Here is a 20,368-nt window from a genome sequence, read left to right as displayed (position 1 = left end):
AATAAACTAAACGTTCACCAAAAAACTTTAGTGAGAAAAATCGAAAAAACGAACTACAAACATATTAACGCCAAACATTCGGTAGAATTTATAGAATATTGTAAAAATATATATTATATATAAATCAAATTGAAACAAAATGGAAATAAAGTAACTAACAAATCTAAATGTTTATTAAACAGTAGTCCAATAATAATTTTTTTTCAGTGCTCTTGTCGGTATAAATGTCATAAATTCTGGAGCAATTTTTGTGAAGTTTTTGTCTTCTTAGTCACGTAAATCAATTTGGTTCATTAAAATCAGAATCTAAGGATGAAATAACTACGCTAAATCTTGAATGAAACTTTGATATGAGATGTTGTCATTCTAAAATATAAGAAAAGATATGCAACAAGTATGGTTTTATTCTGCTACCGGTGTTTCAAGTTAATTTTAGATATCAATTCACTCAATTATGAACGATTACAATTTTCAAGATGTATTTTATTGCCTGAAATTGAAATAAAACAAGAGCAAATTACAATGTTCAATGTGATGAAATGTAAACTGTAAAATATCCTATGACAGATTTCTAAAACGTTGCATAGCTAGGAAGATGTCTATTTCTTCCGCGGACATTGCACTAATATTAAAAAATAAAAAAAATGTCGATCAATTAATTTAAATAAAAAATTTTCAATATCAGCGGATTCCGACGATGTAACATAATAATATACGATATCAACAAGCTCAGTACCTAGTATTAACAATTATTAATTGACGTAATTATTTATTAATTTTAAATAATAAAATTAATAAACTTATATATTCACAACGTTTTCTTTAAATTTAAAATCTTATTTATAAATTTAAGTAGTAGTAAAGCTGACCTATCATATTCTATGACAAAAAATATAGACGAGTGTCTTTGAATTTGTCGAAAAAAAAATCCCTAAACCCGTAAAAATGAAAAAAAAATCTTCCTAAACAATGAAAATTCCTGACTAAGTCACTGACTTTAACTGAAACTATGATGTTGAGAAATGTGTCTGAAGTTATCTACAAGTCAAACATGTTTTTACAGTGTAATAGGGCTGAAGACATCAGTGTATAAATGAGACGAACTCTTGAAGAAAAAACTTCTGAACAGTTGATTTTAAGGTTAAAATCTGATGAGACCATTAATAAAAATAATGAATTAATATTATAGGTGAATGAATAGAAGAATGAAAGATATGTTTGTTAAATAGAATACAAATTAATGATATTAAGTTTAAATCAAAGATAAAATATGAAATAAATAAAAAGATAAATTAATAATCGTTGTTGATGTGAGGCACTTCTTCATAATTCGACAACCTCTCTTCCAAGCCCTTAATTCTCCTCTCATGACCCTTCACGATGATTTTCAACTTGCGAATGTCGTCCAAGATGCTCTGCACGTCGAAACCCTGAAACAAGGGTTTGAGAGGTTTTTAATTTTATCAGAAAATTATTTTTCAATTTATTTTCTATTGAGGAGAATGCATACAATTCATGAAACAAGGCATGGCGACCTCGAAATTATCTTAATCTTATTTTGTATCTTCTAGGTTTAGTCGTTTGTTTTTGAGAACAAGTGTCTAAATCAGAAAAATATTAAATAAAATATAGATGACACGTAGTCGCCAATTTTTAGATATGACGTTTTTCAAAAGACGTAACTTACTGCCGGAAGAGCAGCGGTGGAGGTGTTGGAAATATTTTGTGGTGTCGTCTGCACTTGTTGTCTGGTGTTATTTGATTGGTCGATGATGTGGTTGGCTGGTTCTGTGGTCTTCTTTAACGCTGGCGTGTCGGCCAGGACAGCTCTCCTCGCATGGGCTGGGGTAGGTTCATTCTTCTTGGCCACTCTGTAGCCCTCCTTCATGGACATCTTAAAAATGGATGTAGCATCAATTTTTAGAGTTTCGTTTAAAGAGTTCATATAAAAAATTTTAAAAATTCATTAAATTATTCATTTCAGTTTCTTTTTAATTAATTAAACAGCAAATGTTTCTTATAAAATGAAATAACATTTGAAAAAACAATGCATATCATACAAAACGGACCAGTGTCGGAGGAGCATTCCTTCCTTCAATCCATTCATCTGCAGTTAGGGCGGGAACATCGCTGAATGTGTCTGGGTATAAATCGTCTTGAAACAATTCAGACTGTCGGGAAAGAAAAATTAACCATCGTCAAATTATTGATTTTGTTTTTAGCAAATAATAGTTTCAAATAAAGAGCTTAAAACTTTGAAAATGGACTAACTTTTCGAGGTACGGTCATAGGAATAATTTCGCAAAATCCTTTCGTGTGCAATTTATAAAACCTTAAGAAAAAAAATCACAAAACATGGTTCATTTTATTTTTAAATGTATTAATAATTTAAAAAATTAAAATAATTAATTATTAGAATGGGAAAAACCGACCTGGCGATCTCACAATTATTGACATTCAGACCACGCTTTGGCATCCAGCCGATACCTCGTTGGGGCTCGTTTGATTGATAGGTGTTCAGGTAGTGAATGTAGGGGGCCTCATCTGTTATCTCGAAGTATCTGATTGCACTATCTCCCTGTTTCATTTTGTAAAAATCTCCTGTGGCTAATGCTCTATTGGTGAATTTACTTATAACTTATATCTATAACTTATATCTATAAGTGTAATTTTATTTTTTTTTCATTTATTTTGTAATTAAAGCAAAATTATTGAAGTTTTATCAAAAAAAATCGTTTAATAATAAATATTTGTCGTCATCTAAAATAACTAAATGACTATTCACCTTTCCGCAGAGGTAGATGAGATTAGTGTCCGGATCGTAAAATGGAAATATGACTCCATTGCTCGAGTCGATTTCTTGCATTACTATGTTGTTCAGGTGCTGGATAATCGTTTTTCGCGTTTTTATCATATTTTATGGGATCAAACAATTTGATAATATTTAGAACAGTTTTTGTTTGCTTGAAAGATTGAAATTTTTTTTTTAAATATTACCAGCAAACATTTCTAAACTATTTTAAAATTATTTTTTAACAAAATAAAATCATTAAAATACAAAACGATCGTGATTGGTTTAAAGTTCACAGACCCCGTCCCACAGAGCGTATTGTCTCTCGCTCATTTTCGAGAAGCCCGTCGTGAAGATGGAGCCGTTCTTAAGGTAGACGACTTGCGAAGGCTTGGTACCCTCGTGCCCAAATCCCTCCTTCAAATTTTACAATTAAATCTCGGTTAGTAATTTTAGTAATATGTGAATAAATCTGTTTAATTTTTAAGATTTTAATGGATAAACTTTTCATTTTCGCTTTTATAAGATTAAATCCATGTTAGATATTTTTTATTTTTCTTTTAATAATTCTTTTTAAATGAACAAGACGCCAAAAATCTGATTATAAAATGATTGGCAAACTTCACCCTAATAAGCCGACCAGTCCTGGGATCAATGACCCTCAACTTGCGATCCTTAGATGAAGCCACCACCCTGCTACCGTCCCAATTCCACGAAGCACTCAACGGGATATCTGGAAAGTCTATTTCACTGACGACTTCACTCGTGCTTATGTTCCATATGAAAATTTTGTTGTCGGAGCCTGTTCATTTTTAAAGTTTGAGTTAACAATTTTCGTGGCTACATTTAGGTATTTTAGCTTTATGCATTCAAATCAAAATTACTTAGATAAGTAATGATCTACTGGGGCTATAATTCAATCGTGAAAAATTATGGAAAATAAACCAAAAAACATCGTAAGCCTTGATAAAAAAAATTTAGATTAATGCTAACCACCAGCAAATACTGTCCACAAAAATGGTAACTACAAAAACAAATCTCAAAATAACATCTAAAGAAACTTTCATCCCAACGCACCTGCACTAAGAAGAATATTATGAGCAGACGGATGCCAGACAACCAGACCAACTCTTCTCTGGTGGGCGAGCAGGTCTACGATTGGCTCGTCTAGACTTCGAAAGAGACCACGTTCAGGTATTTGCCAGACTTTTACTGTGCAATCCTCAGAGGCGCTGGCGATGACGTCATCGTTGTGGGGACACCATTGAACGTCAAGGACGGCCGCTTTGTGGCCTCCAACGATCGGTGCGTCTCTATCTACTCGCCCTGTCTGATGTTTTTGTTGATGTTGTTGATGTTGGTGGTACTGCTGCTGCGTTTGTCGCTATTATAGTTAAAGTTGATTTATGTTAAAGTTAATTAAAATTGATAATGGTGATAAAGTTGATGGTGTATTTTGGTGATGTTTAGTTGGTGTTCATATTTTAAAGTATTTTTGGACGTTGGGTGTAGTAGTTTTTAATGATTTCGTAGTTGTTTGACATTCAGAATGGCGGCCTTACAGACGCAATCGATAACATTTAATGACGTCAATAAAACAATGACAAATTAGTATCGATTCAACAAAAACAGGTATCCAAATTAAGGCTAAAAAATATCCGATAATGATGATTAACAATATTTCCATTATAAATTTGTTATTAGAGCAAATCATTTTTATCATTTTTAACAACAACAACAACAACAACAACAACAACAACAACAACAACAACAACAACAACAACAACAACAACAACAACAACAACAGCCATATAATAATGATTAAGATCTAACATTTCTGATGAAACGTCTGAGAAATGGCTCTATTCATTTAAAAAATCTGCGTGAATCATTCATTAATACATTCAGTTCAGTATGAACGCATTTAATTTTTTTCCTTCTTTTATAATTTTTGCATGGAGATCAAAATAAACGAACGAACAAACAAACAAGCGAACGAACAAACAAACAAGCGAACGAATGAACAAATGAAAGAACGAACGAAACATTACACTCAACTAAGGAAAAAACACGCACACCCACACACGCGCGCACAAACACAAACATACAAATCAGCGCTACGAAATAAAAACAAACACACACATAAAAATACACACAAATACATACAGCCAAACATTCAAAAGTTCATCTTAGTAAAAGATATATAGCATTGGAGGCCTACAACAACGACATACAGCTGCAGATACACAGTTGAATATACAGTGTTTAACAAATTAATCATTCCAGTTAATTTTATTCCACATGTTTTTCATCTGTACATGGAAAACACAGACACACACATCCATTTACACACACCATAACACACTCACTCGCACAATCACATACATACAAACAACATATGAATCATACATTAACATACGCTAAAATAAATGATATCATTCACATGACGATATCTATAGAAATAACATAAAGCGGTTTCTGTGGGTTTTGAACTAGTTATATATCATACATAAATAAAAGTAGAAATAAATGTTCCACAATATCATGCTTAGATACTATATCATGAGTAGATGCTATATCATGCGTAGATAATATATTAAGCGTAGATACAATACATCATATACTTGATATAGAGATACATTCATGTAGTATATGTAAGAGTTATATAACGTCTACGGATACTTTCTCACAAAAAGTACTGGAACGGTATGCGCATAAATGGAGAATACATCAATGCATAGCCATATATGGTCACGACGAATGCAGCAGACACGAGGAGTAGGGTTGATAAAGTTTCAGGAAAGTTCAAATACTTGAGCGAGAGTTTATCTCGTTTTCAATGTGAAAAATGTTCCTCTAGGTTCACTTCTATCAATTGTTTATGTTTATTCTTTTTTCATTTTTTTTTATTATTCTTTAAAAATCAGGATCTGACAGACGCAGAAACTGTAACAACATGCAAGGCAGTAAAACAAAATTAAACAAATAAGTGAGAAATGGTTATGATTTGTTTAGTGCTTGTTTGTTTGAGTCTGTTTATTTTTTTGTTTAGATGTTTGTCTATGTTTGTTTACGATGTGTATTTTGTCTGTACTTTAACAAAGTACTTTTTATAAGTTATTTTTATGTGTTTTTAGATATTTTTAATCAAATTATCTCCATAAAAATTGTGCTCGGAGTTGTTTAACTTTCCAAAGAGAGAAAGAGAGGGAGATGGATGAATGAGTCATGTTCATTTCATGTTGTTAGCAGATGCTGGAATAATGGAAAATATAATATCAAATGGGAAATATGTATTATTAACTATAGCTATAGTTTATAAATATATACATGCATGTCTTTGTTAAACGTTAAACATTGATTTTAGTTTTAATTAAGCATTTATTTTCAATTTTCAAAACTTAAACTCCGAATTAATCGTGATAAATTTAGTCGATTTAAGACAGAAAGCAGGAGAGGACGCGCTTCATATTAATTCATTTTATTCTCTTTATTTATTTATTTTTTTTTAATTTATTCAACTTTATTTTTTCAGCCTAATTGTTTAAACATATGTGAATGTAAGTTATTATCTACCCAAAGTTTTAATGACTTATAAATGATTTATTAAACTTTTGTAAATTGATGGATGTGCTCTGATTGCTCTAAGATATTTAAGCCTCATAGCGAAAAATTCTTATAAAACATGACAATAGATTCTATATTTTTAATAAAACATCACAGGAATGAACTTCAAAATGTCATCTTTGTCATATTTTAATACCTTTAATTCACCATATAATTTCATTGCAGCGGTGATGTTGAACTATCAGCCATCATCCTTTTAGCTCAACCACCTGACCTCTATTAATTTGTTTCATTTTTACCTCATTCATATAACCAGCAAGCAAACCTAGACAAACCCAAACAAACCAACAAAAAACAAAAACCAACAAACACAAACAGCCAACCAACCAACAACAAGTACAAACAAACCAACAAACACAAGCAAACACAAAAAAACCAACAAACTTTTTCAAGGGGTAAGACCAGAAAAGCCCCCCCACCCGCGGCTTCCGTGATGATGGCGATGAACTTGGAATTGACGGAGCAAAAAGTGGAATCCCAACTACTGCTGGTTATTCTGATGTTGTCGTAACACTGATCTCGTTTCAGAGCCTGGCCAAACACGTGTCGAAATTTACTCTGGCGAACCACACGAAAAGACATTTTTGGTATTGATTCTTTGTACTTCAATTTTATATTTATCTTTAATTATGTTTTTATGGTAGCTATTTTTATTTATTTTCGACTATTATTTTTAATTTGCTGGCGTTAGCTGTTAGTTGAATATAACTTGATAAATTTGCGGTTATAACTTCCAAGATGATGTACAGTAAACGTACTTCAAACTTAATTTTTGCAGTAATTTTAAAGAGCAACTAATTATATATCTTGTTAATATTACCGTATATTTTTAGTGCGACTTCACAGCCTAAGAAATCCTTTGCTGATGCTTACAGAAGTTTGAAATGCAAAATGCTTTGATCGTTGTTTCAGTTTTTAGCTGTTCAGTGCAACGTTTCATACAGTGTTTATAGCGTTTTATAAAATAAAAATTAATAAATCAGTCTATAATATAAATATATACAATACCAGATTTTAAAATTCTTTCAGAGTTTACTTTTTAAAAATTAAGTCACAAACAAACAACCAATAAAATCAATGTAAAATTCACTAAGAATATATATTTATGTTGGCGAGATGAAAAAAAAAACTACTGAATGAATGTAAAAGTTCCGTAGAAACAGGGCGAAATGGTTCTGCACCAAGAAGGAATAATGTACATTATATAATATGTTGTATATAGACAGTCTGTGTTAGTCTAAGTATTAGTCTAATAGTCTAGTCTATATACAATACACTGTTTAAATCTCAAACTATATAAAAATTCACATTAATTAAATTTTTATTCAGACAAAATTCATTTTAATTTATCTAAAAATGGCGACTTTATGAAATTTTAATTAGCAGAAACTGGAGATTTTACTTTTGTGCACTCAGTTTTATTATATTTAAAAGCGAAGATGAAATTGTGTTAGAAAGTTTTATATAGAGAAATCCGGTTGTGATTGCATTGCATTCTGCATATATTGTTTGGATTATATATATATATATATATAAACAATATATATATATACACATGCATACACAAAACTTTTGTATATGTTACATGTGTACGTGTATTTATGTGGTATATATACAAATGTATATATGGTATACATGGTATAATTGTGGTATAATACATACATTACATACATACATACATATTTTTGGGTCTCGTGGCCGAGTGGTTAGCGTGTCCGTCTACCACTCCCACGACCCGGGTTCGAATTCTGCAGTTTCTACAGATTCATCCGGGTAGCCGACCCCCGGTCAACCCAGCCGTCCATCCTTTCGAGGTTGGTAAATGGGTAGACGACGTAAGTTGTCGCATGTTGGCCGGCGAGATGGCTCAGTGGTTCAAATGCTCGCTGAGTCAAACATCTCAATGGCAAACATCTCAGCGTATATGATGCGGTGCTTGCGCGTGCACATAAATACATGTGTACGTCGTGTGAAAAGGATAAACAGCCTTTGTGGCAAAAGATGGCTGCTTCAAATAAATAGATGAAGAAAACATAATAAAAGATATATAGATAACATAATATATCTGTAACATTGTAAGTGGCTCTGCGTATGTCAGAGCTGCAATAATAAAGACTAATAAAAAAAAAAAATTTATGTGAATATATTCATATACATTAAATGTAGTTAATATGTTTATTGTGTTTCTTGACGCCTTGTTTTTTGCATAGGATGAATAAGGGAGGTATCCAGGTCTCTATATAATAGTTTCATTCTACCTTATTTATCTTACTGTAATATCATTTGGGGTAATAGCCCGTCGTATATTGTTAATCATTTATTTAATATGCAAAAATGGTTCATTAAAATATATTATAATTTAACCTTAATGTCTCATGTTGATCATTTGTTTTTAAAATTAGACATTTTAACAGTTAAACAATTGAACATTTATTATTCATCGATCTTTATGTTTAAATTGATTAACAACTTATTACCTAATTATTTTGTTAAATGTTTTCATCTAAGATCTAACATTCATTCTTTATCGACTAGGCAAAATAATATTTTTTACATATACCCAAATAGGTTAAATATTTACCAACATAGTATATTTGTAATTGGCCCAAGTATATGGGATGGAATTCTGCCAGAGGACATTAAAATTATATCTAATTTGAAGTCATTTAAAAAGTTTTTGAAGAAATTTTTGATAAAATATGATCCACCATGAGAACTATTATTTTAATTAATGGACCTGTAACATTGTAACATTTATCTATCAAACTTGCATTTAATTTCTTTTCTGTTGTTTAACTAATTACAAATAGTATTAGATATTATTTTGTTTTCGTGGGCTTGTTACATTGGTTTATGTATGTAATCCATCAAATTTACATTTATCTTTCATTTATGTTTAATTAATAAAAGTATATAAATTGTATTTAACTGTTCAGTGATCACGGTGGCCTTCACAAGATTATTTTATCTTATGTGGTCTCCGGAATCAGCTGTCTGATGGATTTATTTTCTTTTAAATTTTTCTTTCAGTTGGTTCAAATAAAGTATTTTCGTTCGTTCGTTCGTTCGTTTGGACAGGAAGAAAAATGAGTTAGGTCTATTATTTTCAGAAGGGTTTTGTAATATTTCGTCAGGAAGAATCAAAGATTTTAACTGGAAAGTGTGCATGAGAGTAACGCTGATTACACGTAATTCGAATTGACAAATTTTGACGCATTAAATAAAAGTGAATAAAAAATTATCTAGATACGAATAGTTTTGCTTGAAAATGATGTTATTAATTCAGCGGCGCCAATAAACAGCATCATCAACAACAACATAATCCTCATAAACAACAACAACATCATTACCGTCATCAACAACAACATGTGAAACGCAATACGTTTTGTGCGTGCTTAAATTGAATAACTTGGTTCTTCAGCGATAAATAAAGTTTATCTGGAAAAAAAAATATTAAAAAATATCCATACGTTGTTAATAATAAATGTTATAAATGAATTTTATTTGGATTATTTGTTGAGATTAAGAAAGAAAAAGAATCACATCAATTAATAACGATTAATACAATACGATGCAATACCACTGAACTAGTCAAAATCAGTATGATACACTCAAACATAACGTGATGATTGTTTAGAAATATTCACTTAGTAAAATATGAAAAATTGTTCGTAATAAAATAATGGAAAATTTAATCATTATTCACAATGATGATGAAGGTGATGTGTAAGATAATGAGGAGAGAGAGAGAGAGAGAGAGAGAGAGAGAGAGAGAGAAAGATGGTGATGACGAAAGAGAAGAAAAGATGATGATGATACCGATGATGATGACGTTGAAGGTTAATACGCATCACCAAGCATACCCTTATATGGAAATTATCTTAGAATGCTTTCCAGAAATATGCATACAAGCAACAAACACCATTGCTCATATATGTATATATATTACATACATACATAATCTTGTTTAATTTTGTGTTATTTTATTTTGATGGCGCTTTTGAATTTTAACTAACAAGCGCTAGATAAATCTTTTGATAATAATAAAAATAATAAACATACATACATACATACATATATGTATGCATACATGCATGCTTGCATACATGCATGTATGCATACATACATACATACATACATACATGGATATTTGAACACATAGTTAAACTTGTTTATATATATATATATGAAAGTGTTTATATACATTTGAATATAGTATGTGTGTGTATATAATAATGTACAAGCAATTACACACTTTTATCATCACAAGTAGTTTATATGAATCACGTGATTCTACATTGTTTTTTTTTAGAAATTATTGATATCAATCATTTATTACCTTTTATACGTTGTACTATAAAATTTTAGTGAACTTAAAATGAATAATATATAATATAGGAACTGAACTATAGCACTTAGACTCAACTTTGATTTTTGAGTATCTGCATCATTTAGCCATACACACATCATCTTCAATCAATATTCATCTACTATATAAAAAGATTTAAAATAAAATATGTGACGTTAATATTTCCAGGCCCGCTAATCTTCTTCTTTCTCGTGCTTTATCCTTTCAGGACATTGGAGACCACCGACCTCCACAAAACCCGATCTTTAACACTGTGTAGTAGTTGTGGTACGCTTATAATGAGAAGAATGATTGTTATTTCAGTGGTACGATAGGTCTTATCTGTAATTGGGTCGGGTCAATAATCTCCATATAGTCCTCATCAAACACGCAGCTTGCCGCATTAATGTAATCTGAGTTTGAAAAATTATTTAAATTTAATCATCAATTTTATAGCACAGCACTGTGATTTTGAAATTTCATTCAATTGTTGGCGAGTAGTATTCTAATAACAAGCTAATTGATTGATTGATTGATTGATTGATTGATTGATTGATTGATTGATTGATTGATTGATTGATTGATTGATTGATTGATTGATTGATTGATTGATTGATTGATTGATTGATTGATTGATTGATTGATTGATTGATTGATTGATTGATTGATTGATTGATTGATTGATTGATGTGTAGGACTACGTTCTGTGTAAGAAAACGCTGTAAGGTTATTTAATAAAGAAAGAAATGGGAATGAGATTACGTCATGTATCTTATTCGAATTTAAGTAATAAAAATTGAAAAACTAAACTAAAATTTAAAACAATCAATGAAATAAATAAATTATTTAAAACTTTAAATAAACTTGTAAGTTATTTTTATCAACATTTTGATGAATTACTTCCAAAACTTCAAGAATTTATGTAAATATAACCTATAAAATTCTTTCGGCAGTAGAAGTAGGAATCACCAAAAGTGTCTTTTGGCTCAGTGATCCAGTAAGCTGGATGAAATTCTTTCGGGGTGTTTGCAAGATTTCCATTTCTCCTCCCCTTGTTTGCAGCAGGCCAGGACGAATCATCGTAGCCGACTTCGTACCAGCCGTCATATGCTTCCTTGAGACATTTCCATGTTGAGTTTGTCAGGATGTGATCGTCCAGTGTTTTGGCTATCAAGCCCCCTGTTTTTGTAATTTATAAGTGTTTAGGTGAGAATAATTTTTTAGTGTTTAGGTAAAAATAATTTTTTTCCATTTGATGTAAAAGTAGTCTAAAAGAGTTGAACAAACCTAAATCCCTAACGTTGTGTGACCGGATGGCCAGTACGTAAATGGATCCAGTTAAATCGTATGTGTCATTCTTTTTCCAAGTGTTTGCATTTGGAAAGTTCGATTGGATAGGCACAGAGTCTCCGTTCACGTAGAATTCACTCAGTTCATCGTCCACCGTTATTGTCAGCAGTGACTGATTGAACTGCACACCTGCCTGGTGGGCTTCAAACAAATTAGGAATTAATAATGATTTAAAAATATTTTTAATGAAATTGAAAAATACCAGTTTCGAAAAAATAATGGCAATGAGGTACCACAGAAAAATTTCTCAACTTTCCATCAAAAAGTTGGCAGTCATTTGAATGAAGCCAGTAGTTGTAAGCCACACAATTGTTCGTTTGTGAGCATCTCATCGAGCACAACATGAACGCTTCCTTGGACGAGGAGCTGGCGAAATTCAACTTTGCAAATGGCAAATCACAAGCGCAAAAACTTTTCCCGCTTCTTTTGAATTTTGTGAAACATTTGGAACATGCACACGCAGCAATTATTATTACACAAAAAACTAATTTAATCATGTTGTCAAATTTTCAGCGGTTGTAAATAATTTTTCAAATATATTACTTTGACACGCTACTTATTTGTTGTAGCGTTGTAGCTATGCATTCACTTCATCATTGTTGTCTGCAACGAGTCTTTGTGCAAACACTATTTTAAAACCTTTTATTTGCAATTCGTGAGACGGTGTGCCAAAAGGACGTATGTTTAATAATCAAACATTTTCACCTTGTTTCCAGGAAACACTGTATCGACACTATATTCACCTTTGAGCAAATATTCAAAGGCTTGAAAAATTAAAAAACACAAATCGTACCTTCCCTTAACGTTTGCTCTCAAACAACAGGTTAGAGTTTCTGATGTTTAATTTGATCCCTTTGGTTTGAAACATTATAAACTGTAATGAAATGGTAAATTGTTAGAAGACGCCATTTCTTAAACTTCATAAACAAATGTCTACAGTCGTTCATTACAAAATTATGTTATTTTGAAAATGAGGTTATCAAAAGAGGAAATTACTAGTTAATCCGACGGGGGCAGTAAGACTTTTAGCCACATCATGCGTTAAGAAAGAATGGAAAATCTAACAATTACTGGAAAGATTGCAGTGAAAAGAGATCGCGGTCAACACCAAATAACATTCCCAGTCAACATAGATTTATGACATTTGTGTATAGCCCCATTTCATTGTACCCCCCAGTTTTTATATTGAGTACTCTTGCTTGACTTTTGTGAGCCGCACTTACGAAGACGATATACAAACATTCAATTCAATTCAATAATGAGTTTATTCAGCAAAAAGCTAGGAGACCCGAAGATATGACTTTTTGGGCCACCATGAAAATAATAATCATAATCGATACATAATTGATTTTGACGATCAGAAATGTTTAGATGCAAAAACAGGCAACTTATTAAAATATTTCGAAATTTTTATTTAACCTAAAGAACAACAAAATCAACAACGTAATTTATATTCAAAACAAATTTATTTATTAAAGATCACCGAATTGTGTGAATTAAAAAAAAAAATTTAAGCTGGTATCTTCTGTTTCTGAAATGAAAATATTTAAAAGCAATGAAACAACAGAGCCAATTTATCTTACGAACAACAAAAAGTATATTTAAATATAATATAAAGCCAAAGAAAATACAAAAATAAATACAATTTAATAAAACAAATAGCAGTAAAATACAATAAAATAGAGAAATATAAGACCTGACTCTGCCTATGAACGCAATCTACAAATGATTTAACTTCGTGGGAGCATGCAAGTGGCAAATCTTTATGATCAGTGTAACACTGAACTACAATACTCTGTAACTCTTTACACAGTGGGTCCTTTCTTAAAGGTTTGCTGTCAAAAATGTTTAATTGAAACAATTTGTTGAGTGTTTAAATATAATAATGAGATGAATAATTTACTTGTAAACGAACATATCAACATTTTTACATTAATGATATCATTATTTTATAATTTAAAAAAGAACCATTTTCAATAAAAAACAAACATCTTGCCAAAAGATATTTTTCACAAAATTTAAATGAAAACTTATAAATTAATCAAAAGATGCAAAATGAAGTAAATGAATGAATAATTACGGAAATTTTTTATGGATCTCATTGACAGCTGCCTGAAACTGAGCCTGACTTGTTTCCTTCAGTATTTTGTTCTGTTTTTGTGAAAAATTAAAAAATATTTTTTTGACTAAATGAAATATAACAGAAAGAATAAATTTGAAATATTAGAATAGTGTCAAAAACACATAAAAATTATGATAAATAAATGAATAAATTTATGAACTAGCAAATGAATGAATGACTAAATGCACAAATAAATGAATTACAAACAGATAATATCCTAACCTGTTCTTCAAGAGATTTCAACTGCTGCTTATAATAATTTTCAAAAACTTTAATCTGTTCTTTTTTGGATAGGTACAATGTATTTGCCTCTAGTGACACTGGCCTGAAAGAACTTACCTGCTGAAATTAATAATTATTATTCTAAATTAATTATTAATATAATAATTATAATTAATTATGGCAGATGAGGGTAATTAAATTTTAAAATAATTTTTTGGCAAAAAGTTTTATTTTTGAATTTAAAAAAAGATATAACTGTTACCTGTGAAGTTGTTCCATCTGATTGTGCTATAGCTATGGGGATTTAAAGATTACTGATACAAATTCAAATATACTACTGTTGTGATTATTTATATTATTAAATTGCACAATAATATTCATTATAATATATATACACAAATTTTTACATACAAAAAAATGATGTCACAAATATATTATCTTAAAAATTAGATACAACCCAGACCTGGTTGCTCATCATCTTTATTTTTACCAAGCAAACGTTTGGCCACAGCTTCTGATATCTTGAAAGAAATTGATTACTAAATTTATATATATATATATATATATATATATATATATTAAATCTTTTTATTAAAATATTAATTTAATTAATCAATCAATAACTAAATGTTAACTTAGTAAAAATTAATTATAAAAAGGCAAAAAAAATACTGAAAGTGAAACAAAAGGAATCAAAACCCCAATTATAGAATCATTATCGGCCTCATTGCTGCTAGCTTCCTGGACACTCTGACCCCCACCCATGTCTTAAATTTTAAGTTTTTTATTATACGAAATTTTCATAAAAACTCAAATTTTCTCCTTGAACATTTGAAATATAGATGCACTGGTAAACATTGTTCGACTAATGACCGCAACGATTAGCATCTATATGTGTGTTTATGTCTATACCACATAACTAAAATAAATATAACGGCCTTCGCTCACTTTTAACGGTCGAACAAGGAGCTTGCTTCCGGAAGAGATTTGGAAGGTGATTTATTATCGTTCGAGTCAAGAGTCGGGCTATTTGACATGCTTGGATTATTGGCTTACGAAATTGCAGGGATTTTAACGAGCAAGCTATTTAAAATATTTACTTGACATAATATGCTTAAAACATTGTAGTAATTCTCTTTAATTTTATTAAATAAAATTATGATTTTATTAAATAAAATTATGTATTATTAAATTATTGTTGTTAATTTGAATATAAAAATTATACTTTTGTTCCTGTGAAATCCGGTGGCTTTTTACTGAAGCCGAAGGTTGGCTAAGTAGGATTGAACTAAAGTCACCCTTTTTTACACTATTCGATCATGTTAAAAATTTGTTTGCTCATGAAATAAACGGCCTAAATAGATCAAAATTGTTATTTGAACAACTATCTTCATTATATTCAATGAATATTTTACATTCTGCTGGTGCTCATAGAAATTATGGTTGCTGAAATAATACGTTGGCTTACTGCAGTGGCTTACTGGGTCTCATACAACAGTGTCATGGCGGTTTTTTTTACATATATGCTTTAAATAAGTCAATATATTCATTTCACAATTATTTTTGTCAATATAAAGAAAGAAATTGCTTTTGTCTGGTAAAATACAGTGGCCAAGTAAAGCCGTATGTTGGCTTAATCGGATTTTTTTTTCATATATACAATACTATGAGATCAATCAATCAATCAACCAATCAATCAACCAACCATTCATTCAATCAAATAATTAACCAACCAATCGACCAATCAATGAACCACATTTGAAAAATATTTGCAAGGATTGTTCAAACTCGAACAAACACTTAACTGTACAGATCTACAAACAATTTCGAGATTTTAGTAAAGAAAGAAAAACACAATAGTTGCTTTTATTAAATCAAGAAATATCCAAAAATTATATAACCAAATTTAAAAAAACTAGAAACCATTTAATAAATAATTGAATAAATAAATAGACATTATTAAAAAGATTGTTCAAAAAAGTAAAATTTAAGGCGACGACGAGAATAAAATGTAGTTCGTTTTGTTGGTGTGGGGCTGTGAAGCGAAAACAAACACATCACAAAAAACTAGTAAAAAGTCGCAAGAATAGTAGTCAACTCACCTACCTACAAATATGTTTTTTACGTTTTGTTTGGAATTTTACATGTTTTAGGTATTTTATTTTACATATTTCAGCGTTTTTATTTTACTTGAAACTTTGTAACTAATGTAAAGCCCTAGCCTACCTACGATTGTTCAACTCATCTCAATCCCTAACTTACCTACGAATTAAATTAAGTCTGGTAAAGAAAATAGAAAGTTGAAGAAAAACATAACAACAACGACACCGAATGAATGGATGTTGTGTATGTGTGTGTTTTATTGATGTGTGTGTGTAAATGTGTGGGCGTGTACTCTCCAAAAACTTCTTCACTCACTACGGACGAACCTCCATTGCACCGACCATCATCTGACACGCATCGATGGAATGAATTTGACCGGATACTGAAAAACACTAAATTGAAAAAAAAATTCTTTAAAGTAAAAAACAGGCCATTGGAAAAAAAGGGAACTTATCTTATTGAGATGACAAATTCGAGTACTTTTAATGGTACGATGGTACAAGAACAAATTTTCTTTTATCTTCAAATTGTCATCGGAACGATCATCATGAGACCACCATCTGAAACATGTTGACGCCCACCACAGCCCACCTCTCATCATTCTGTAGACAAGTCTTTTTTTAATTAGCGTGTTGCTGAATCAAGGAACAAAGGAACGAACGAATAAATGATAACTGAATGATTGAATGATTGGTTGAATGAATGAATAATTAATTAAACAATCAATGAATGATTTAACGAATGAATAGAATGAATCAATTAGTGGAGGAATAATTTGAAAGATAGTGATAAAATGAATGAGAAAAATAAAAAAAAACTAAACCATACTTCAAAAATCGTCGTTTGTTGTTTCCTTCAAATTGTCATCGGAACGATAATCATGAGACCATCATGTGAAACGTGCTGACGCCCACCACAGCCAACCTCTCATCATTCTGTAAAAAGTTATTTTTATTAGCTTAGTGGTAAATCGAGGAACAAAGGAACGAACGAATAAATGATGAACTGAATGATTAAATAATTAGTTAAAAGAATGAATGAATGAATGAATGAATGAATGAATAGAACGAATTAACGTCAATTAATGGAAGAATAATTTGAAAGATTGAGGGAAAAAATGAATGAATGAGAAAAATAAAACAAACGATACTAAACCTTACTTCAAAAATCGTTGTTACTTTAATCCATTGCACCGACCACCACATTCAGATCGGCACACAAGATTTCATCCGAACTTCTTAGTGTCAGTCGAACAGCCAACGCGCTGATTCTTCCTACACCACATCATCATACGTAAATCATCATGAGACCACCATCTGAAACGTGCTGACTCCCACCACTGCCCACCTCCCATCATTCTGTAGACAAATTTTTTTATTAGCGTAGTAGTAAATAAATGTTAGAATCTTAGAACCAAAATTATAAAATTGAAATGGCAAATAATAATAATAATAATGGCAAATAAATAATAACTGAAAATAATAAAGAGATTAAAATGTAAAAAAAACTTACCGTCGTCCATTCGACAAAAGCAGAATGTTGAATACTTTCCGGTTCCTACGTTGTCTTCCAAAACTGGTGCCAGTCCTCCTCGAGATTGTTGTTGAAACACAGCCAGTGTTGATGGAGAAAGATAAACAGAAGATTCTCATCAGAAAGCTTAGCGGTGCCTGCATCTCAAATTGCTTAATAAAAATAATCCTATCTACCTATTCAATTACTTTAGCTAATTTATATTAAATTGTTAATGGTACGATAGTCGAAAGTCCCCCTTCATTCTCCATCCTTGCACAGAGGCTCACCGACAGCCAGGGCACCGGATAGTAAACCATTGCCGTGCGGATAGTAGACTATTGCCGTGCGGATAGTAAACCATTTGCCGTCCGGAAGCCGTGCGGGTAGTAGACTATGGCCATGCCACATAGTAAATCATTACCGTGCAGATAGTAAACCATTGCCGTCCGGATAGTAAACCATTGCCGGTTCACCACTGGCCACCAAGGCTTACCTCTGACAACAGACTTCGAAATTCAGAGTCTATCGGCTATCGTACCCTCAACTTACCTATTCATTGCAATTAAGCCCTAGCTTACTTAAAAGTACAAAACTCAAGAGCCCAATTCATTGGCCTCTCGGCACCCACCCCACCACCTACGTAATGCCTTGGGCTCCAACTTAGTAATAATAATATAAAACTTAAACCCTAAATCTATTAATGAGTTTATGTTACAACGTAGCCTTAACCTACCTATTCATTACATTACGGCCCTAGCTTACCTAAAATTACAAAACTCAAGAGCCCAATTCATTGGCCTTTCGGCACCCACCCCACCACCTACGTAATGCCTTGGGCTCCAACATAATAATAATATAAAACTTATAATTAATCTACCTATCGATACACTTACAGCGTTTTAATTTACATTACAAGATTGTTCCTAGAATTGCATTAAATTACTCTCAACCTTAGTAATAATAAATTAGAATGTGTAATGAAAATAAAATTACGCTCAAATACTAACATATGTGTATATGTACGTATTTGTGTGTGTGTGTAATACGCTGATGCGTGTAATGTGGGTGCAACAGAAAATAGAAGCGATAAACTTACGCGCCTACCTATTCAACTACATTACTGTTGGATGCTTCCTATATATCCTACCTACAATTAAAATTATGCCTATCTAACCTACCTATATAGCTAGTTAATGTAATTGTGTGTGTGTATGTGTGCGTGTATGCATTCTTACTTAATGTTAAATTACAGAGAAAAAAGAATAAAACGTATCCCAGCCAGGCGTGTGTTCTTTGCCACTGAATGAACGAACGTGGCCTGATATCTTCCATGATGAACTCCTACGGAAGCCACAACCTGAATGAAATGAATAAAATGAAAAAATCTTATTTATTTAATTAATTTAAATGAAAATAGAGAAACGAGCCGCGGTGAAACCCGCCAGCCGGAAAAGCCAGCCAACTGGCAAAAAAAGGAACTGCAAAAAAAACGTAAAACGAACCACAGCCAGGCGTGCATTCTTTGCCACTGAATGAACGAACGTAGCCTGACATCACAACCATTCTGATCTTCCACGATGAACTCCTCTGGAAGCTTCAACCTGAATGAATAAACCTGAAAGAACCTGAATGAACATAAATGAACCTAAATAAATGGAAAAATCTTATTTATTTAATTAATTTAAATGAAAATAGAGAAACGCAAAGAAGCCGACCTGTCGGCAAAGGAAAGAAACTCAAAAAAGGTATCTATATAGGATTTATGCTTTATATAACTCTATATAACTCTATATAACTCTATATAACTCTATATAACTCTATATAACTCTATATAACTCTATATAACTCTATATAACTCTATATAACTCTATATAACTCTATATAACTCTATATAACTCTATATAACTCTATATAACTCTATATAACTCTATATAACTCTATATAACTCTATATAACTCTATATAACTCTATATAACTCTATATAACTCTATATAACTCTATATAACTCTATATAACTCTATATAACTCTATATAACTCTATATAACTCTATATAACTCTATATAACTCTATATAACTCTATATAACTCTATATAACTCTATATAACTCTATATAACTCTATATAACTCTATATAACTCTATATAACTCTATATAACTCTATATAACTCTATATAACTCTATATAACTCTATATAACTCTATATAACTCTATATAACTCTATATAACTCTATATAACTCTATATAACTCTATGGAACTCTATATAACTCTATATAACCATTCCAATAAAAA

The 20,368-nt window shown here is 31.1% G+C and overlaps 3 protein-coding genes across 3 annotated transcripts; all 3 read right to left on the bottom strand.

Moving 5' to 3' along the window:
- Positions 1–462: 462 nt before the first annotated feature.
- Positions 463–7,000, bottom strand: HELRODRAFT_115162 (hypothetical protein; the record flags this gene model as incomplete). Its single annotated transcript, XM_009029575.1, has 10 exons — positions 463–1,430; positions 1,688–1,894; positions 2,070–2,171; positions 2,272–2,332; positions 2,433–2,578; positions 2,786–2,884; positions 3,092–3,208; positions 3,418–3,593; positions 3,869–4,121; positions 6,803–7,000. The coding sequence occupies 10 exons, from the start codon at positions 6,998–7,000 to the stop codon at positions 1,293–1,295; spliced, it is 1,497 nt and encodes a 498-aa protein (XP_009027823.1). The 3' UTR covers positions 463–1,292.
- Positions 7,001–11,081: 4,081 nt separating this feature from the next.
- Positions 11,082–12,613, bottom strand: HELRODRAFT_180253 (hypothetical protein; the record flags this gene model as incomplete). Its single annotated transcript, XM_009029574.1, has 4 exons — positions 11,082–11,179; positions 11,700–11,945; positions 12,054–12,257; positions 12,319–12,613. The coding sequence occupies 4 exons, from the start codon at positions 12,611–12,613 to the stop codon at positions 11,082–11,084; spliced, it is 843 nt and encodes a 280-aa protein (XP_009027822.1).
- Positions 12,614–13,626: 1,013 nt separating this feature from the next.
- On the bottom strand, positions 13,627–15,225 carry HELRODRAFT_180252 (hypothetical protein; the record flags this gene model as incomplete). The annotated part of the gene is made up of 7 exons (XM_009029573.1): positions 13,627–13,647; positions 13,813–13,951; positions 14,197–14,267; positions 14,461–14,577; positions 14,723–14,754; positions 14,924–14,981; positions 15,160–15,225. The coding sequence occupies 7 exons, from the start codon at positions 15,223–15,225 to the stop codon at positions 13,627–13,629; spliced, it is 504 nt and encodes a 167-aa protein (XP_009027821.1).
- Positions 15,226–20,368: the final 5,143 nt, after the last annotated feature.

The sequence above is a fragment of the Helobdella robusta genome (assembly GCF_000326865.2).
Source record: "Helobdella robusta unplaced genomic scaffold HELROscaffold_60, whole genome shotgun sequence".
In the NCBI taxonomy this organism is placed as follows: Eukaryota; Metazoa; Annelida; class Clitellata; order Rhynchobdellida; family Glossiphoniidae; genus Helobdella; species Helobdella robusta.
The sequence above is the reverse complement of the archived record's forward strand: the minus strand, read 5'-3'. Positions and strand labels throughout refer to the sequence as shown.